The 20932-nt window shown below is 39.4% G+C and overlaps 1 protein-coding gene across 1 annotated transcript in view; it reads right to left on the bottom strand.

Moving 5' to 3' along the window:
- The window catches only part of LOC128638103 (insulin-like growth factor III), a 37364-nt gene extending 34969 nt beyond the window's left edge, over positions 1-2395 (bottom strand). The window contains exon 1 of the mRNA XM_053689966.1: positions 2192-2395. Coding sequence (XP_053545941.1) covers positions 2192-2242 — 51 coding nt within the window. The 5' untranslated portion in view covers positions 2243-2395. The remainder of the gene's footprint in view (positions 1-2191) is intronic.
- Between the last annotated feature and the right edge of the window lie 18537 nt (positions 2396-20932).

Here is a 20932-nt window from a genome sequence, read left to right as displayed (position 1 = left end):
TCACACTCAGAAGAAGTTTCACTTTGACAGGGGCTTTCTTTCCATATTTATTCTTTATTTTCTACATTGACATGAACCTTAAAAATACCGTCCGTGTACGGTAAAATACCGGCTGGGTGGCAACCCTAACCTGATTACATGCTGCAAAGTGGATTTTTTTTTTTTTTTAAACTTTGGTTCAATGCCCTTGCTCAAGCATCAGGACAATGATTCTTCATAGAACACTGGGCTCATTTACATATAAATATTGCCATAATCTCCATATAATAAACTAATGCAAAAATAGTAATGTTACTTATTAAAGATAACCCATTGGCTGCCAGTGATGGCTGCAACTCTTTGAATAACAAAGAGCATATTTGGGCCAGTGGTGTAAGCAATACATATTGTACACTATGCTTAAACCAGCAAGAAAATAAATTCATATTTAATTTAGTAAAGCCTCTTCCCATTGGGTTACAGATCTAATTTAGTAAAGCCTCTTCTCATTGGGTTACCATTGGGTTACAGATCTAATTTAGTAAAGCCTCTTCTCATTGGGTTACCATTGGGTTACAGATCTAATTTAGTAAAGTCTCTTCCTATTGGGTTACAGATCTAATTTAGTAAAACATCTTCTCATTGGGTTATTTGTGCAATCAATATATTACTAAATGGAAATGCTTGTAATCATGATCACTGTGTTATATCTCCAATCTATGAGAGAAACACATTTCTCTGAAGCTTGTATATTGTTGTCAGTCCCTGGACAAACATTGAGATGTTTGTTTGGTGGCGGTGAGTAAGGGGGGTAAGGTCATGGGTGCACAGCTGTTTATAGGTAGCGCAGACAAGATAATAGGATCTTTAAAACAGTTAGCAACTGGGGCATTTACAAACATCAGCATATCCATTACATCAAAACAAGTCAATTGAGAAAACTTTCCAATGGCTTAAACACTTAGAAAATAAGCCTCGTATGGGGGACTAGTTTTAAATATATATACAATTATTTTCACATTTAAACATGAAACATCTTATGAAAAAATCTCAAGACAGATGTAATTTGTTTGATATTTAGCTTTGCGTTTGTGCTTCTATTTTAAAGTTGTTTAATCTTTACAAATAAGTTTGTAGGGAAAAAACACATTTTTGCCTAGATTACGAGTGAAGCACAAAGTTGCGCTCCACTCTAATACTAATGCATGCAAATGTGTGCTGGTATTACAAGTTGGCACATAAATATATATGTATAGAAGCATATACATATATATTTTGAGTGATAAAACAGTCCCCATTAACCACAAAATAAAGGCACTTTACCCCACATCAGCTCACTTTAACCCCTAAAAACTGCTTAGTGCCGTTAATTTGAAGAAAAAAAATAAGATGCTAATTTTTATTTTATTTTATTAAGGACCATTAAGTTTGGTGACAACTGGGGGACATTTATAAAGTTAACCAGATCTGAGCGCTAATTGCTACCATGAGCTTGCGGTAGCAATAACCAGTCACTTATAATGGTTGGTTATTTATTGTGCACCTGTAAATGGGCAAATTCACCCGTTTACGGGCGAGCAATAAATTAGCACTCCACTTGTAATCTAGCCCTTTGTTTTTAGTGATTGTTTTATTTTTTTTATTTTTATTTCATTGGACTCATGTCTAAATGTTATGCAAGAAGAATACAAATTATGTGGTTTTAAGACCCTGTGCCCAATGCTCAAAAAAAATCTTGCAATTAAAGTTTTTAAATAAAATTCAAAGCGCATTCAGTGTTAAAGACATGTTTACCATTCTGACATAAAGTCTACATAGAAATATAATCTACACCCAATGAAGGGTATCATTTTTAAAATTGTTTTAAACACTATCATAATTTTGCGTCTATAAACCCAAATAACTCTATAGGATTGAAAGACAAATATTAAATATTACATAGTATAAAGGCTACTTTGCATACAGAAAAAATAAATTTGGACTGGCAAGGGTTATTGTATATGTTAGATAGATAGATAGATAGATAGATAGGCAGACAATTTTAATGATGCATATTAATCAGTACAGGGATTACATTAATTAAGAAATTGTTGTTGTATATGTCTTGACATTCCATCCAGGGTTTCCAGGTTGTTGCAGCAAATAATAAATGGGTAAGGAACAAACATAAAATGTAGTAGAAGCCATTAAATGCCCAATAAAAACAGGTTACCTTTCTTGTCAGCTCTGTCTTTTTCTGCTTTTTGGAGTCCAGGAGACACATGGCTGTCACTGTCCTGGGTGAGCGACAGTATGATAGCACACAAAATGTTTTGCAGCTTTGACTGCTACAGTTAGGACTTTGCACTGTGGTAAGTCTCAGGCCATCTGGCAGCAAGCTCTGGTGTCCAGCAGGGGTTCGTTATGAGGGAAGCCCATGGGAAAGACAGGGGTTAGCTTTGCAATATATGGAACTGAATGGCGGAGGAGGATCCTTCAGTTGTTGTTCAGCTGGGGTGGGCTGGAGGTGGGGGGAGGGTATTTTACCTTAAGTTCAGTGTATAATACAAATATTGCCCTCTCCTCCCGTTCCCACTGTATGCTACCTGTCATTCATCCTTGGTGATAACCAATGGGTCTATACCCCCCTCAAGGTGGTGAGAATATACTGTATAATACCCACTGTTAACTTATACTTTACATCAATGGGTCAGACACTTATTGCTGTGAAATACCTTATGTTTATTACATGTGTAACATCATCTGCTGCCCACTGTCAGGATGTACAGGAAGGTAATGCAGCACTTACAGGATATGCACATTGTTCAAAATGAAGCATTGGCTCAACAAAGATAAAATATATGTGTGTGTATGCTTTTATGTTTTATTAATTCCTTGTATTATAAACCAGTGATTCCTAGTTGTATAGTGAGAGTGTGTATCTCTCATCTCTGTGTATAGTGAGAGTGTGTATCTCTCATCTCTGTGTATAGTGAGAGTGTGTATCTCTCATCTCTGTGTATAGTGAGAGTGTGTATCTCTCATCTCTGTGTATAGTGAGAGTGTGTATCTCTCATCTCTGTGTATAGTGAGAGTGTGTATCTCTCATCTCTGTGTATAGTGAGAGTGTGTATCTCTCATCTCTGTGTGTAGTGAGAGTGTGTATCTCTCATCTCTGTGTATAGTGAGAGTGTGTATATCTCATCTCTGGAGAAAAATATAAGGCAAAATATGAGCTAGAAATGTTGGTGTGGGGTTCAAGGGGTAGCAGATTTCCCATTGACTAGGGCAGCACAAATCCGAAATGCACAACTGATATTTAATATATAATTAGACATCAGCCAGTATGTATGAAATGTGTAATCAAAACAAATCCAGATGCGTCAGCACTCAGAAATACTATATTTTATATAAGATAATTTAACTAGGAATAACATAAAGTTTCATGGCGAAAAAACCTTCAAGCACAAGTAAACAGAATATATAATAATATACCCACTTGTGGTGGTTTTTTACCCATTTTTTTAAAAGTCTTAGACCACCCTTACATGTCAGTCACATGCAACATTTCCCTAAATGTACAGTGGTCGTGTCCATTTAAATCGTAATATAACGTGAAAGCAAAGCACTCACCCGAGACTGTTCCTGATTAATACACATGTTAAAGGAACAGTCAATACCATCTTTGAGATTTTAAGAATAAAACGTTTAGTTATGTATAGCAAAACAACTTTGCAGTAGACTTTTAAAACAACACTGATCAGTTCCATAATCTGGTCTTCTGAGTCAAAAATTACATTAGTCAAAACAATTTCTGTTGGAAAGCTGTTCCATGTATTCACTACAATTTCTAAACATTGCCTGAGGCCAAGCCATGATTGGAGGAAGCTGGATTCATCATTGGTGACGTATGAAGAGACTTGCAACGGGCAGGGGAAGCGCTGGAGCGGCTTTCAAGAATAAAAGGTAAGTATTTTAACAAAACGAGTGAAATGTAAAGTTTGATGAATGAAAGTGCCCCTGTTTTTAAAAGGATTTTTAAAAACCGGGCACACATTCTTCAAACTTTACATTCACTTTAACAATCTTCCACATTAGGCAGTGCCATGAATGAATAGGGAAATTAAGGGCGCGTTTACATAGTTGCTGAATTATCATCCTCTGTAAAGCGTTACTTTTTCCTAATCAATGTTTAATGTCCCTTAGCAGTTTATACTGACCTGTTTTGTTCACTTTTCACTGCTTAAGTATCCCCCGCTGCATCACGTCTACATTGTATAAAGTATACTTTTACTCCTAAGTATTTTTTTTTTATGTTTTCCATCAATTATTGAGAAAACTAATTTTCCCAATTTGGCAAACTTTTAATCTAAAAACAAGAAGAACAGTGTGGGAAATCATGTCTTACAAAGAACTATTCTCATCTTCTTAAACAGGATTTTCACAATTTTCATACTATAAATCACAAAACTCCTAATTTACGAGGTTTAAAATATAGTCCAAAGTTGCAGACCACACTTTATAGACTGTTTTTTTAAACTCACTGTACAGACCGTGTTTTTAAAAATTTAGTCTCACTGCACAAACAACGGTTTAAAAAACTCATTCACTCACTGTACAGAATAAGAATTCCAAAACTCACTCTAACTGTACAGAAGGAATTTTGTCTTTGCCGTTTTTCTATAACTGTGTTAATTTGGAAATAAACAACTCATGATAGCTGACTTGCTCACATTTGCGAGGTACTTCTGAGGATTAAAACAAAAAAGTCAGAGAGTATAAATATTTAAAGTTAAAAAAAAATGTAATTAAAACAATCTGTAAAATGTATACAATCAGCGCTTTTCTCGATCAACCAGGGTTGTTTCATCAGGCTCATAAAACTGTAGCAATAATCTTACTTTTTATAATAAATTTTCACAAATCACAGCTTTGTAAAATCTTCAGCTACTAAAATAAATATCTTTCCAATACGCCCGCACCAGACGGGTGAATGCAAAACACAGCGTCACCATTGTATGTTTAGATGCCAACTCTCTTGTGCATGGGCATCAGATAAAACATTTAAACCTAATAGACGGAAGGCTTCTATTAGAAACCACCATCCCCAGTATATTATCATATTGTAAAATGACCAAAAAATATAGCTAGATTTGCACTTGGGAAGCAAATAGAACTGATGGCCCAGAGCAGAAACGGCTGGTGACCAGTTATTGTAGGAAAACTCAGCCATATGAAGCAGACAGACCCAATTATCCTGGAGGTTGGAAGAAACATATTGCAAATATGGCTCCAGAGTCTGCTTAGTCCACTTAGTCTGACTATTAATCTGGGGACAATATCCAGAGGATAAGGATCTTGAAATGTGCAGACTAGAATATAAATGCTTCCAAAATCTGAAGGTAAATAAGAGAGGAGGAGAGTAGGAGGTCATGAGCAGAGTGAAGGGGATGGGAGGGAGAGTATCTGGAGACAATGTCTGAGATATGGGGGGGAGCAGTGCAGTTGAGGTCTTTGTATGTCAGAGTGAGAATGTTGTGTTTGATCCTAGAGGCAAGAGGAAGCCAGTGAAGGGATTGGCAAAGAGGTGCAACAGATGAAAAGTGATGTGTAATGAAGATGAGCCTGGCAGAGGCATTCATTATGGATTGTAAAGGAGTTAGGTGGCAGGTGGGGAAACCAGAGAGGACAGAGTTGCAGTAATCGAGGCAGGAAAGGATGAGAGAGTGGATTAAAATCTTAGTTGTGTCTTGTGTAAGGAAGTGTCTAATTTTAGCGATGTTTTTAAGGTGGAAGTGGCAGGCTTTAGCCAAGGACTGAATGTGAGGAGTGAAAGAAAGATCTGAGTCAAATGTGACCCAGAGACATCGGGCATGCAGGGTAGGGGGTAATGATGGAGTTGTCGACAGTTATAGAGGAGTAGTAATGTTTATATTTTTGACCCAGTAATTGGCTATACATATTTTATATACAGAGTTTGATTTTTTAACAGAGTTTTACTTATTCCGACCAGTACCAACATCTAGTTGTATTCTCACTCCCCGTTGCTGTTAGCGCACTTTCACCAGACTCTAACATTTTTTCTTTGACAGTTATAGAGAGATTGGGGGTGGAGATTTTGGAAGAAGGGGGAAAAATAAGGAGCTCAGTTTTGGAGAGATTTAGCTTGAGGTAGTGAGAGGACATCCAGGAAGAAACGTGAGAAAGACAGTTAGTTACATGGGTTAGCAAGGAAGGAGATAGGTCTGGTGGAGAGAAGTAGATTTGGGTGTCATCGGCATACAAATGATATTGGAAACCATGGGACTTTATTAGGGAACCTAGTGATGACGTGTAGATTGAGAAGAGAAAGGGACCGAGGACAGAGCCTTGCGGTACTCCGACAGAAAGTGATGGCGGGGCAGAGGTGGCCCAGAGAAGTCTACACTAAAGGTACTGTTTGACAGGTAGGAAGAGAGCCACAAGAGGGCTGTGTCACAGATGCCAAAGGATTGGAGGGTTTGGAGCAAAAGAGGGTGGTCAACAGTGTCAAAGGCTGCGGACAGATCAAGGAGGATAAGCAGAGAAAAGTGGCCTGGTTGATTGAGAGCATTTGAGGGGGTGAGAGAATGGAATTATGTTGAGAGCTGATTTCGTTTCTGATGGAGTCGATTTTGTTAATGAAGTGGCTGGCAAAGTCTTGAGCTGACAGAGAAGTTGTATTAGGAGGAGGGGGAGGGCGGAGAAGGGTATTGAAAGTGGAGAACAAATGTTTTGGGTTTGAAGAAAGATTAGAGATAAGAGTAGAGAAGTAGTGTTGCTTATGGAGATTAAGGGCAGAATAGTAGGAGTTCAAGATGAATTTGTAATGAAGAAAATCAGCTGAACGCTGAGATTTTCTCCAGTGCCGCTCAGCAGTACGGGAACATCTGCGTAGGTACAGTGTCAGAGGAGTATGCCAGGGCTGAGGATGAGTGTGTGATTTCCGAGCTATGGTAAGAGGGGCCAGATTGTCAAGGACGGATGTAAGGGTGAAATTATAGTGGCAGATAGATTGGTCAGGGCAGGAAAAGGAGGAGAAGGATGAGAGGAGAGGTTCGATGGAATTAGCAAGCTGTTGCTGATCTAATGACATAATGCTTCTGTGAAGTTTGGTGTGAGGAGTAGAAGGAGGGAGAGTTGTAGGGAGGGATGATATGTTGCAAGTAAGGAGATGGCGGTCATAAAGAGGAAAGGGGGAGTTTGTGAAGAGGAAAGGGGGAGTTTGTGAAGTTTGAGAGAGTGCATCAATAGCTAAAGATCAGGTCAAGGGAGTGACCGTCTGTGTGAGTGGGAGAATCAGTCCATTGTGACAAACCGAAAGAGTAAGTGAGTTGCAGAAGTTGTTTTGCAGATGAGGCAGTGGGATTGTCAAGAGGGATGTTGAAGTCGCCAAGAATGAGGGCAGGTACAGTGGGGCAGAAAAGTATTTAGTCAGTCATCAATTGTGCAAGTTCTCCCACTTAAGAAGATGAGAGAGGCCTGTAATTTTCATCATAGGTATACCTCAACTATGAGAGACAAAATGTGGAAACAAATCCAGACAATCACATTGTCTGATTTGCAAATAATTTATTTGCATATTATGATGGAAAATAAGTATTTGGTCATCTACAAACAAGCAAGATTTCTGGCTCTCACAGACCAGTATCTTCTTCTTTAAGAGGCTCCTCTGTCCTCCACTCATTACTTGTATTAATGGCACCTGTTTAAGCTTGTTATTAGTATAAAAGACACCTGTCTACAACCTCAAACAGTCACACTCCAAACTCCACTATGGTGAAGACCAAAGAGCTGTCGAAGGACACAGAAACAAAATTATAGACCTGCACCAGTCTGGGAAGACTAAATCTGCAATAGGCAAGCAGCTTGGTGTGAAGAAATCAACTGTGGGAGCAATAATTAGAAAATGGAAGACATACAAGACCACTGATAATCTCCCTCGATCTGGGACTCCACGCAAGATCTCACCCCGTGGGGTCAAAATGATCACAAGAACGGTGAACAAACATCCCAGAACCACACGGGGGACCTAGTGAATGACCTTCAGAGAGCTGGGACCAATGTAACAAAGGCTACCATCAGTAACACACTACGCCGCCAGGGACTCAGATCCTGCAGTGCCAGACGTGTCCCCCTGCTTAAGCCAGTACATGTCCGGGCCTGTCTGAAGTATACTAGAGAGCATTTGTATGATCCAGAAGCGGATTGGGAGAATGTCATATGGTCAGATGAAACCAAAGTAGAACTGTTTGGTAGAAACACAACTCGTCGTGTTTAGAGGAGAGAGAATGCTGAGTTGCAACCAAAGAACACCATACCTACTGTGAAGCATGGGGTTGGCAACATCATGCTTTGGGGCTGTTTCTTTGCAAAGGGAACAGGACAACTGATCCGTGTACATGTTGAGTGCAAACCTCCTTCCATCAGCAAGGGCATTGAAGATGAAACATGGCTGGGTTTTTCAGCATGACAATGATCCCAAACACACCGCCCGGGCAACAAAGGAGTGGCTTCGTAAGAAGCATTTCAAGGTCCTGGAGTGGCCTAGCTAGTCTCCAAATCTCAACCCCATAGAAAACCTTTGGAGGGAAGTGAAAGTTAGTGTTGCCCAGCGACAGACCCAAAACATCACTGCTCTAGAGGAGGTCTGCATGCAGGAATGGGCCAACGTACCAGCAACAGTGTGTGACAACCTTGTGAAGACTTACAGAAAACGTTTGACCTCTGTCATTGCCAACAAAGGATATATAACAAAGTATTGAGATGAACTTTTGATATTGACCAAATACTTATTTTCCACCATAATTTGCAAATAAATTCTTTCCAAATCAGACAATGTGATTGTCTGGATTTGTTTCCACATTTTGTCTCTCATAATTGAGGTATACCTATGATGAAAATTACAGGCCTCTCTCATCTTCTTAAGTGGGAGAACTTGCACAATTGGTGGCTGACTAAATACTTTTTTTGCCTCACTGTATTTATTAAGTCCCTGAAAATGTAATTTAAAAAGTGCTAAATAGTAGTGGGTGCATTACAAAGTCCAATGGCATTACCGGATATTCTAAGTATCTATGGCAAGCACGAAGGTAGTTTTCCATTCGTCACCCTAATTCTCACTAGATTGTAGGCTCCTCTTTAATCAGTCTTGGTAAAGACTTGTGCTCCCTTAATCCTATCCAGCATTTCTGGAAAAGACAAAGGGTAATGATTATAAATAGTTATACCATTGAGAGCTCTGTAATCCACAGAAGGTCTCAAATCCCCATTTTTCTTTTCAGCAAATAAGATACCAGCACCAGTAGGAGAAGTGGAAGGTTTAATAAAACCTTTGGACAGATTCTCTTCAGTGTACTCTTTTAGATGCTGCAGTTCTGGGATGGACAGAGGAAAATTTCTTCCATAAGGAATAGGAGCACCAGGATCCAAATCAATCAGGCAATTGTATGGACGTCTTTGAGGGAGCAAACCTGCACCTTTCTTTTTAAAAGCATCAGTAAAGTCTCTCTAGAGTCTCTTCAGGAACAGCTGTATTTTCCTTCAGGCATATAAAGACAGAAAAAATTGAAATAATCCAAGTTTATTAAAGGATTATGCTGCTTAAGCCAAGGTACCCCAAAATCAACGGACACAAGGGTGAAGCACAAAATTAAACTGACCCAAAGTCACAGATACTGGTAAAGTCTCTTGAGCAACATGTCCACCACTCATAGGGCTACCATCAGCAACAAACAATTGAACAGAAGGGATTCTTGACTGTAGCAGCAACTCAAAATTTCTTGCTAGAGAGAAATTGATAAAAAAAACAACTAGTGCCTGAATCAATAAAAGCTTCTACTGATTATTCTTTTCTTTGACCACTTCCATAAAAGAAGAACTAATAAGTAAGAAGCCACTAGAAAGTATTTAGTATTCAGGAAAACAGCTGCAGTGGCTTGAGAGCTATCTTTGGTCTCACAGAACAGTGATGAAGACGATGACCTCTCTTTCCACAGTAAAAACACAGGTTTAAGTCCCTTTGTCTAAAGCATTCAGAAGCAGAGATAGGTCCCTTAGTCACTCCAATCTGCATAGGCTCCTCCCGAGCATCAGAAATTGGAATAGGGCTAACAGGGAATACCTAAGAAAACACTACAGTTTGGGATGAAAACTTCTCTTGATGGCTTTCCCAAAGTCTTCTTTCAATTTGGATCACAAGGGCAATCATATTCTCTTAGTCATTAGGAGGACAAACCCAGGCCAATTCATCTTTAAAGTGAAAGTCAAACCTAGCATTTGTAAAAGCTAGGATTAACCAAAAAATAAAGGGTACTTTCATTAATGAAGTATAAAATACTTCATGCAGAAAGCTCCTTTATTTGTTTCAAGCGTTCGCTGCACTGAAATGCTCATGCAGCCCATGGCAGAATGTAGTTTTGCTTGAGAGGTGACGTTTTCACCTCTTAGCCAATAGCCGTGCGCAAAATCTGGCTTGGCGCTGTGTAGTGCCGGATTTCCATCATGGCTATTTGCTAAGAGGTGGAAAAGTCACCTCTTAGCAAAACAGTGTTCTGCCGTGGGCTGCCGGAGCAGCTCAGTGCGGCGAACGCTTGAAACAAATAAAGGAGCTTTCAGCATGAAGTATTTTATACTTCATGAATTAAAGTCCCTTTTATTTGTTCCAATGGTCAACCCTAGCGTTTCACAAACTTCTAGGATTGACTTTCACTTTAAGTTGTTTTGAAAGGCCTAAATGTAATTGATCAAGAAGAGCAGGTGCATTCCACTATGTATCACTGAAAATGCGGCGGTCAAACACACAGTCCTCCATAGGTCTCTTGCCCTGATGAAGAGATCGCAAAGTGGATTTGATCTAAATTTTGAAGAGGATCATTGTATAAAACACTCATAGCAGAAACAGAAGAGTCCCATTTATAAAGAATCTTACTGTTCTTCTGAATAAAATTATGGGCCCACATTTGAGGCTCTCCAACTAACAAAGCTATAGCAGTACAAACTTTAACAAAGAACAAAATCAGACTGGTTGTGATGAAAGAGTGAAACTGCTTATGATCCCCATTAAATTTCTCAGGTAAAGGAAGGTAAGGTTCAGCATGAGGTGGATAACTGGATTGCGTGAAGTTGATGACAAATTAATTTCCTCAGCTTCAGCAGAGAGAGAGTTCCAAAGTGCATACACCAGTAAGCCAGTCCTCAGGTAGCAGAACTTAGTATGAGTCAGACAGATGGCATAATCCAGAAAGTTTGCCATGGTCAAGATCAGGATAACAGGTCAGGAACAAGAACTCTTCAGTTTACATACAAATAACCAAGCACTGAATGGGAGTCTTAGATGACCCTATTAACACCTGCCATTCATGCTTGGTGCCAGGAACAAGGCCAATGTCACTACCAGTCCTCTGCAGCTCCCAAGTGGCACTTTAACCTACTTTGACCCAGATTACAAATAGAGTGCTATTGATAGTGCAAGGTGGCGTAATAGCCATAAATATATCCAGAAAAGAACAAAATGTTGTGTTGCACTGGAGTGCAACAATTAGATCACCAATAATATGAGCACTAATAGCGCTCCCTGTGGATGCACTAAAAAGTTTTCAGATGCATTAAAATTCTCTTTTAAACTTTATTTTTTACTATCTACTTGTAATACCAGATTGTGCAGTATTATTAACACGAGTACATGCTAATGCACCCTGCTTTATTGATTGAGTGCCACTAGAGCTCTATATTTTTTTAAAGCATTTAAAACTGTTATTTTGTTTGCTAAATTTTCATTGTTTTGTTGTCCATGAACAAACCTATTTGAAAGTGCCTTGAGCATATTAATCGTATGTCCTTTTAACTGTTGCTAGTTGGGGACATTTATAAATGGATTATTTAAAATCTGTGAAGAATATTGCAGGGCCAGGGGTTCTGATACTCAGAACTCCAACCTCTTTAAGGGCAGTGGGATAACTAATTTTTTCTGGGTTAAATAATAGGTAAAGTAGGCAAAATAAATAATAAAAGTACAGGTGGCCCTTGGCTTACAACGGTTCAATTTGCACCGTTTCAGAATAACAACCTTTTTTTTCAGTCATGTGACTGCTATTGAAAAGCATTGAGAAGCAGTACATTGATTAAAATAGCCAGTAGGTGGAGCTGTCCACTTGTGTTGCAGCAAAGATATGCAAGCCAAGCAAGCTGAAATTAATCAGTTTAATCAGACCTGAGCTATCGAGCAGCTTGCAAAGGAACAAGATCTTCCTGTCTATAAACCAGTCCAGATTGGAATTCATAGAAAGAACTGTTTGCACAAAAATGCAAGTAAAGTCTGTGTTGTGTGATTATTTTATTAGGTTTATAATGCTGTTTAGCAAATGTTTTTGTTCATTTAACTTAGTTTAATTATATATTCTGTGTTGTGTAATTATTTTATTAGGTTTATAATGCTGTTTAGCATTTAAAGTATTCATTCAAAGCTTTAAATATAAAGTATTAGGTGTTACTTATGCCAATTTTGAGAGGGGCCTGGAACCTAACTCCCTCACTTCCCATTGACTTACATTATAAACTGGGTTTCAATTTACAATGGTTTCGATTTGCAACCATTCCTTCTGGAACCTATCCCCGGCGTTAACTGAGGGCTACCTGTACTTCATTTTCTGAGCTATTACAATTTTAAGTTTATCTCGCCTTCAAGGCTTGGGTAGAAAATGCCTTGCCCTTTGTTAATGTTGTTCCACCCTTCCCTAATGTTTGCCTTTGGTTTTCTTTTGTTTCAGGTGCTATTTCTTTGTATACCTGGTATCACAGCTGTGGCTACATACATGTATATGTTAGTTGCCTCTTTGGTAGGGACCTTATTAAACGGACAGTGTACTGTAAAGTTTTCTCACCTTAAATGTGTTCCCAATGATCCTATTTACTTGCAGGAGTGTATTCAGTAGTTTACATATAGCTATTTACCTTTATTTTGTCATTTGAAATAGTTCACTGCTTGTTGAAACTGCCACCTATGAATGGCTTTTTTAGGTGGCATGTGTGCAATTAGCCTGTAGGGCTCCAAAACCATAGAGATATGTGTATATGGGATCTGTACTGGGGCAATATCGGTATAGTGAGCCTGTGTGTTTGTTGGGTTAAAAATCTGACTAAAATTTATTAGTGGAAAACTGCCTCTTACTGGCTAGATTTATCAAGAGATAGGAGAATTCTCCTTTATATTCTCCTCCGAGTTCTCTGTAGCTCTTTCTTAAAGAGGCACTCCAGTGTGCACAAATTTATTTTAAAAAAAGTACACATATTAGTTTGCGCTGTTTGGAAGGCAAGCTGGGGTGGATTATGTTGAATTTCTCCCTGTGAAAAAAGGAAGTTCTCCTTATTTATAATTCCAAAACCGTGTTTTTTTCCTTCTTCAAGTAATCTATTACATTTGCATTTTAAAAGGATCAAATTTGCACATTAATTTTGATGTGTTACCACAATACATTTTTACTTTAATTTTGTTATAATAATGACCCTATATAACCATAACAAATTTTCGGCTAGATTACGAGTTTTGAGGTATGAGTGAAAAAGCAGCGTTATGGCTCTTTTTCACTACCGCTGGTATTACGAGTCTTGCAAGTTAAGCTGTCCCGCACACTTTTTTGGCTGTAACGCAACGTAACTACCGCAGCTTTCCAAAAGTCCTTTTTCAATGGCGCCGGTATTACGAGTTTGCCTGGGAGGCCAAAAAGTGAGCAGTACAGCCAATACCGTCAAGATCCATACCGTATACTGAAAGTCAGTCAATTTACCTGTAAAATAAAACCCAACCTCTCTTACACTAACACCTAACCTTACACTACAATTAAATAAATTACATTAATTAAATACAATTAACTAAATTACAAAAAACCCAAAAAAACACTAAATTACACAAAATAAAAAAGAAATTATCAAATATTTAAACTAATTACACCTAATCTAATAGCCCTTTCAAAATAAAAAAGCCCCCCCAGAATAAAAAAAAAATCTAGCCTACACTAAACTGCCAATGGCCCTTAAAAGGGCCTTTTGTGGGGCATTGCCCCAAAGAAATCAGCTCTTTTACCTGTAAAAAAAAATACAAACAACCCGCAAATAGTAAAACCCACCACCCACACAACCAAACCCCCAAATGAAATCCTATCTAAAAAAACCTAAGCTCCCCATTGCCCTGAAAAGGGCATTTGTATGGGCATTGCACTTAAAAGGGCATTTAGCTATTTTTCCACCCAAACCTTAAGCTAAAAATAAAACCCACCCAATTCACCCTTTAAAAAACCTAACACTAACCCCGAAGATCCACTTACAGTTTTTGAAGACCGGACATCCATCCTCAATGAAGCGGCAGAAGTCCTCAGCGCGAAGCATCCTCTTCTAATGACGGCTAACGAAGAATGAAGGTTCCTTTAAGGGATGTCATCCAAGATGGCGTCCCTTGAATTCTGATGGCTGATATAATTCTATCAGCCAATCGGAATTAAAGGGTAAAAAAATCCTATTGGCTGATGCAATCAGCCAAAAGGATTGAGCTTCAATCCTATTGGCTGATCCAATCAGCCAATAGGAATAAGCTCGCATTCTATTGGCTGTTCCAATCAGCCAATAGAATGCGAGCTCAATGCAAGCTCAATCCTAATGGCTGATTGCATCAGCCAATAGGATTTTTTACCCTTTAATTCCGATTGGCTGATAGAATTCGTACAGCCAATCGGAATTCAAGGGACGCCATCTTGGATGGCGTCCCTTAAAGGAACTTTCATTCTGGAAGAGACGTCGATTGAAGAGGATGCTCCGCGCCGGATATCTTGAAGATGGAGCCGCTCCATGCCAGATGGATGAAGATAGAAGATGCCGTCTGGATGAAGACTTCTGCCGGCTTCGATGAAGTCTTCTGCCGGCTTTGATGAGGACTTCTGCCTCTTCGTTGAGGATGGATGTCGGGTCTTCAAAAACTGTAAGTGGATCTTGGGGGGTTAGGGTTAGGTTTTTTTAAGGGTTTATTGGGTGGGTTTTATTTTTAGCTTAGGGTTTGGGCGGAAAAAGAGCTAAATACCCTTTTAAGGGCAATGCCCATACAAATGGCCTTTTCAGGGCAATGGGGAGCTTAGTTTTTTTTTTAGATAGGATTTTATTTGGGGGGTTTGGTTGTGTGGGTGGTGGGTTTTACTGTTGGGGGGTGTTTGGATTATTTTTTTTACAGGTAAAAGAGCTGATTTCTTTGGGGCAATGCCCTGCAAAAGCCCCTTTTAAGGGCCATTGGTAGTTTATTGTAGGCTAGGATTTTTTTTTATTTTGGGGGGGCTTTTTTATTTTGAAAGGGCTATTAGATTAGGTGTAATTAGTTTAAATATTTGATCATTTCTTTTTTATTTTGTGTAATTTAGTGTTTGTTTTTTTGTTGTAATTTAGTTAATTGTATTTAATTAATGTAATTTATTTAATTGTAGTGTAAGGTTAGGTGTTAGTGTAATTCAGGTTAGGTTTTATTTTACAGGTAAATTTGTATTTATTTTAGCTAGGTAGTTAGTAAATAGTTAATAACTATTTACTAACTAGTCTACCTAGTTAAAATAAATACAATATATACAATAGATATACAATATACAATATACTTGCCAATATACAATATACTTGCCTGTGAAATAAAAATAAAACCTAAGATGGATACAATGTAACTATTAGTTATATTGTAGCTATCTTAGGGTTTATTTTATAGGTAAGTATTTAGTTTTAAATAGGAATTATTTAGTTAATGATAGTAATTTTTATTTAGATTTATTTTAACTATATTAAAATTAGTGGGTGTTAGGGTTAGACTTAGGGTTAGGGGTTTATAACTTTAGTATAGCGGCGGCGATGTTGGGGGCGGCAGATTAGGGGTTATTAAATTTATGTAGGTGGCGACGACATTGGGGGCAGCAGATTAGGGGTTAATAAGTGTAGGTCGGTGGCGGTGACATTGGGGGCGGCAGATTAGGGGTTAATAAGTGTAATGTAGGTGTCGGCGATGTGGGGGCAGCAGATTATGGGTTAATAAGTGTAATGTAGGTGTCGGCGATGTCGGGATGGCATATTAGGGGTGTTTAGACTCAGGGTTTATGTTAGGGTGTTAGGTTTAAACACAACTTTTCTTTCCCCATAGGAATCAATGGGGCAGCGTTACGGAACTTTACGCTCCTTTATTGCAGGTGTTAGGCTTTTTTTTAGCCATCTCTTCCCATTGATGTCTATTTGGAAATCATGCACGAGCACGTAAAACCAGCTCAAAGCAGCGCTGGTATTTGAGTGCGGTATGGAGCTCAATTTTGCTCAATGCTCACATATTGGCCTCTAGTTATCAAGCCGTCAACCTCAAATACGCTGGAATTCTGCAGCGTATTTGTGGCGAGGCTGATTCGCCTAAGTTAGCAAGCCCTTTACACTGGCAAAAGTAGAATTTTGTGACTTAAGCTTCGATCCGCCGGGCTCAGTCCGACACAGATCGATTCTTACGTCACTCCAGATGTTCCGCACACAAGTTCGGCACAATCTGACTTCTTTTGCTAGTTATCAAAAAACTAGCAGGTACGCTCGGCACTTTTCTGGCCCAGCGTACCTGGTTTTCAAACCGCCGCCCTGGAGGCGGCGGATCCCATAGGAATCAATGGGAGTCTGACCATAGCGAAAGTTCATGTTCGCTGCTGCCCGACATACCATTGATTCCTATGGGAGATGTCTGCACCTAACACCCTAACATGTACCCCGAGTCTAAACACCCCTAATCTGCCCCCCCTACACCGCTGCAACTAAATAAATGTATTAACCCCTAAACCGCCACTCCCGGACACCGCCGCAACTATAATAAATGTATTAACCCCTAAACCGCCGCTCCCAGAGCCCACCGCCACCTACATAATACCTATTAACCCCTATCCTGCCCCCCCTACACCGCCGCCACTATAATAAATGTATTAACCCCTATCCTGCCGATCCCGGACCCCGCCGCAACTAAATAAATTGCTTAACCCCTAAACCGCCGCTCCCGGACCCCGCCTCCACCTATATTAAACTTTTTAACCCCTAGTATGCCCCCCCCTACACCGTCGCCACCTATAATACATTTATTAACCCCTATCCTGCCCCCCTATACCGCCGCAACTATAATAAAATTATTAACCCCTAAACCTAAGTCTAACCCTAACCCTAACACCCCCCTAACTTAACTATTAATTAAATAAATCTAAATATTATAACTCTTATTAGCTAAATTGTTCCTATTTAAAACTAAATACTTACCTTTAAAATAAACCATAATATAGCTAAAATAAAAATAATAATTATATTGTAGCTATTTTAGGATTTATATTTATTTTACAGGTAACTTTGTATTTATTATAGCTAGTTAGAATAGTTATTAAATAGTTATTAACTATTTAATAACTACCTAGCTAAAATAAATACAAAATTACCTGTAAAATAAATCCTAACCTAAGTTACAATTAAACCTAACACTACACTATCATTAAATTAATTAAATAAATTACCTACAAATAACTACAATTAAATACAATTAAATAAACTAACTAAAGTACAAAAAATAAAAAAAACTAAGTTACAAAAAATAAAATAAAAAGTTACAAACATTTAAAAAATATTACAACAATTTTAAGCTACTTACACCTAATCTAAGCCCCCTAATAAAATAAGAAATCCCCCCAAAATAAAAAAATTCCCTACCCTATTCTACATTAAAAAGTTAATAGCTCAATTACCTTACCAGCCCTTAAAAGGGCCTTTTGTGGGGCATGCCCCAAAGAAAACAGCTCTTTTGCCTGTAAAATAAAAATAGAACCCCCACAACATTAAAACCCACCACCCACATACCCCTACTCTAACCCAAACCCCCTTAAATAAACCTAACACTACCCCCCTGAAGATCATCCTACCTTTAGCCGTCTTCAGCCAGCTGACCACCGATGGAACCGAAGAGGAGATCCGGAGCGGCAGAAGTCATCATCCAAGGGGCGCTGAAGAAGTCTTCCATCCGATTGAAGTCATCATCCAGGCGGCACTGAAGAAGTCTTCCATCTGATTGAAGTCATCATCCAGGCGGCGTCTTCAATCTTCATCCATCCGGAGCGGAGCCATCTTCAGACGAGCCTACGCGGAGCCATCTTCTTTCACCGATGACTGAACGACGAATGACGGTTCCTTTAAGTGACGTCATCCAAGATGGCGTCCCTCGAATTCCGATTGGCTGATAGGATTCTATCAGCCAATCGGAATTAAGGTAGGAAAAATCTGATTGGCTGATCCAATCAGCCAATAAGATTGAGCTTGCATTCGATTGGCTGATCGGAACAGCCAATAGAATGCAAGCTCAATCTGATTGGCTGATTGGATCAGCCAATCGGATTGAACTTCAATCTCATTGGCTGATTGGATCAGCCAATCAGATTTTTCCTACCTTAATTCCGATTGGCTAATAGAATCCTATCAGCCAATCGGAATTCGAGGGACGCCATCTTGGATGACGTCACTTAAAGTAACCGTCATTCGTCGTTCAGTCGTCGGTGGAAGAAGATGGCTCCGCGTAGGCTCATCTGAAGATGGCTCCGCTCCGGATGGATGAAGATTGAAGACGCCGCCTGGATGATGACTTCAATCGGATGGAAGACTTCTTCAGCGCTGCCTGGATGATGACTTCAATCGGATGGAAGACTTCTTCAGCGCCCCTTGGATGATGACTTGATGATGCTGCTCCGGATCTCCTCTTCGGTTCCATCGGTGGTCGGCTGGCTGAAGACGGCTAAAGGTAGGATGATCTTCAGGGGGGTAGTGTTAGGTTTATTTAAGGGGGGTTTGGGTTATAGTAGGGGTATGTGGGTGGTGGGTTTTAATGTTGGGGGGTTGTATTTTAATTTTACAGGCAAAAGAGCTGTTTTCTTTGGGGCATGCCCCGCAAAAGGCCCTTTTAAGGGCTGGTAAGGTAATTGAGCTGTTAACTTTTTAATGTAGAATAGGGTAGGGATTTTTTTTATTTTCGGGGGATTTGTTATTTTATTAGGGGGCTTAGATTAGGTGTAAGTAGCTTATTAATTACATTGTAGCTATCTTAGGGTTTATTTTACAGGTAAGTATTTAGTTTCAAATAGGATTAATTTATTTAAGTATAGTGTAGTGTTAGGTGTAATTATAACTTAGGTTAGTTTTTATTTTACAGGTAAATTTCTCTTTATTTTAACTAGGTAGCTATTAAATAGTTAATAACTATTTAATAGCTATTGTACCTAGTTAAAATAAATTGAAAGTTGCCTGTAAAATAAAAATAAATCCTAAGATAGCTACAATATAATTATTATTTATATTGTAGCTATATTAGGGTTTATTTTAAAGGTAAGTATTTAGTTTTAAATAGGAATAATTAATTTAATAAGAGTTAAATTTATTTAGATGTATTTAAGTAATATTTAAGTTATGGGGGTGTTAGGGTTAGGGTTAGACTTAGGTTTAGGGGTTAATAATTGTATTATAGTGGCGGCGGTGTGAGGGGGGCAGGATAGTGGTTAATAAATGTATTATAGGTTGCGGCGGTATGGGGGGGCACGATAGGGGTTAATACATTTATTATAGGTGGCGACGGTGTAGGCGGGGCAGGATAGGGGTTAATAAGTTTAATATAGGTGGCGGCGGGGTCCGGGAGCGGCGGTTTAGGGGTTAAACTATTTAGTTGCGACGGGGTCTGGGATCGGCAGGATAGGGGTTAATAAATTTATTATAGGTGGCGGCGGTATAGGGGGTGCAGGATAGGGGTTACTAGGTATTATGTAGGTGGCGGTGGGCTCCGGGAGCGGCGGTTTAGGGGTTAATACATTTATTATAGTTGCTGCGGTGTCCGGGAGTGGCGGTTTAGGGGTTAATAACTTTATTTAGTTGCGGGGGGCTCCCGGGGCGCCGGTATAGGGGGTAGAACAGTGTAGTTAGTTTGGGTGCTTAGTGACAGCTTGTCAATAAAGCTGTAAAAAAGCCAAAGAGCAGCGAGATCAGATGAGTGATAACTATCACAGTCCGCTGCTCATCGCCCCGTACTTGGTGCACAGCTTTTTGACAGCTTTATTGATAACTTTGGCGAGATTATTCAGGTCCGCGACGGCAATGTGAGGCGAGCTTAGGCGGGCGTATTGTGGCCGGCGAAGGCAGGTAAGTAGACACGTTGATAACTAGAGGCCATTGCCTGCTAACGTCGGGTTTATGAAAACCTGTAATAGCGGCGCTATAGGGAGGTGAGCGGTGGAAATAACTTGCAAGTTAGTACCGAGCCGCTCTTACCGCAAAACTCGTAATCTAGCCGTTTGTTAATAATTGTTAATCTATCTATCTATTGGGTACTTATAGAGCGCAAACTAATCACCCGTGAGGGTCTCAAGGCGCTAAGGGAAAGGGGATAGGGGATAGGAGAAAGGGGGGGGAGGGGATGGGCATTCAGTCGAAGAGCCAGGTTTTGAGGTCCTTTCTGAACTTTGTAAGGGAGGTGGATTGTCTGAGGTGAAGCGGGAGGGTTAATAGAATGTTTGTTCTTTGTGGGGCAATTTTGCATTCTATATTTGGCATATGTATCTAGCAAAAGATAGACCTGCTAGAATCAGAAAGTACTCCATCAGAAATAGAAGTGAACATGACACAAGCTCAAAGACATGAGGATTTCTAATGCTGTTCTCCTCAGTACCTATGGAGAACTATAATGCACTTGTTTGTAGGAGTACTTTGCGTTCTCCAAAGGCGGAAAAAAAGTTAAATCGGTAACTTTGAGTAATGCTAAGGCGGACTCTAGGAAATGCTACTAAAACCAACAAATTTAACCTTTTTTAAGTGCACCGGAGCATCTTGGCGAACGTGAAATGAGAGGAATGTATAGTCGGACTTGCCCAATTTTATCCGTACTTTGCATTAATAAATCAGAGGA

The sequence above is a fragment of the Bombina bombina genome, chromosome 8 (assembly GCF_027579735.1).
Source record: "Bombina bombina isolate aBomBom1 chromosome 8, aBomBom1.pri, whole genome shotgun sequence".
Taxonomy (NCBI): Eukaryota; Metazoa; Chordata; class Amphibia; order Anura; family Bombinatoridae; genus Bombina; species Bombina bombina.
This window is presented reverse-complemented; position numbering and strand designations above follow the sequence as displayed.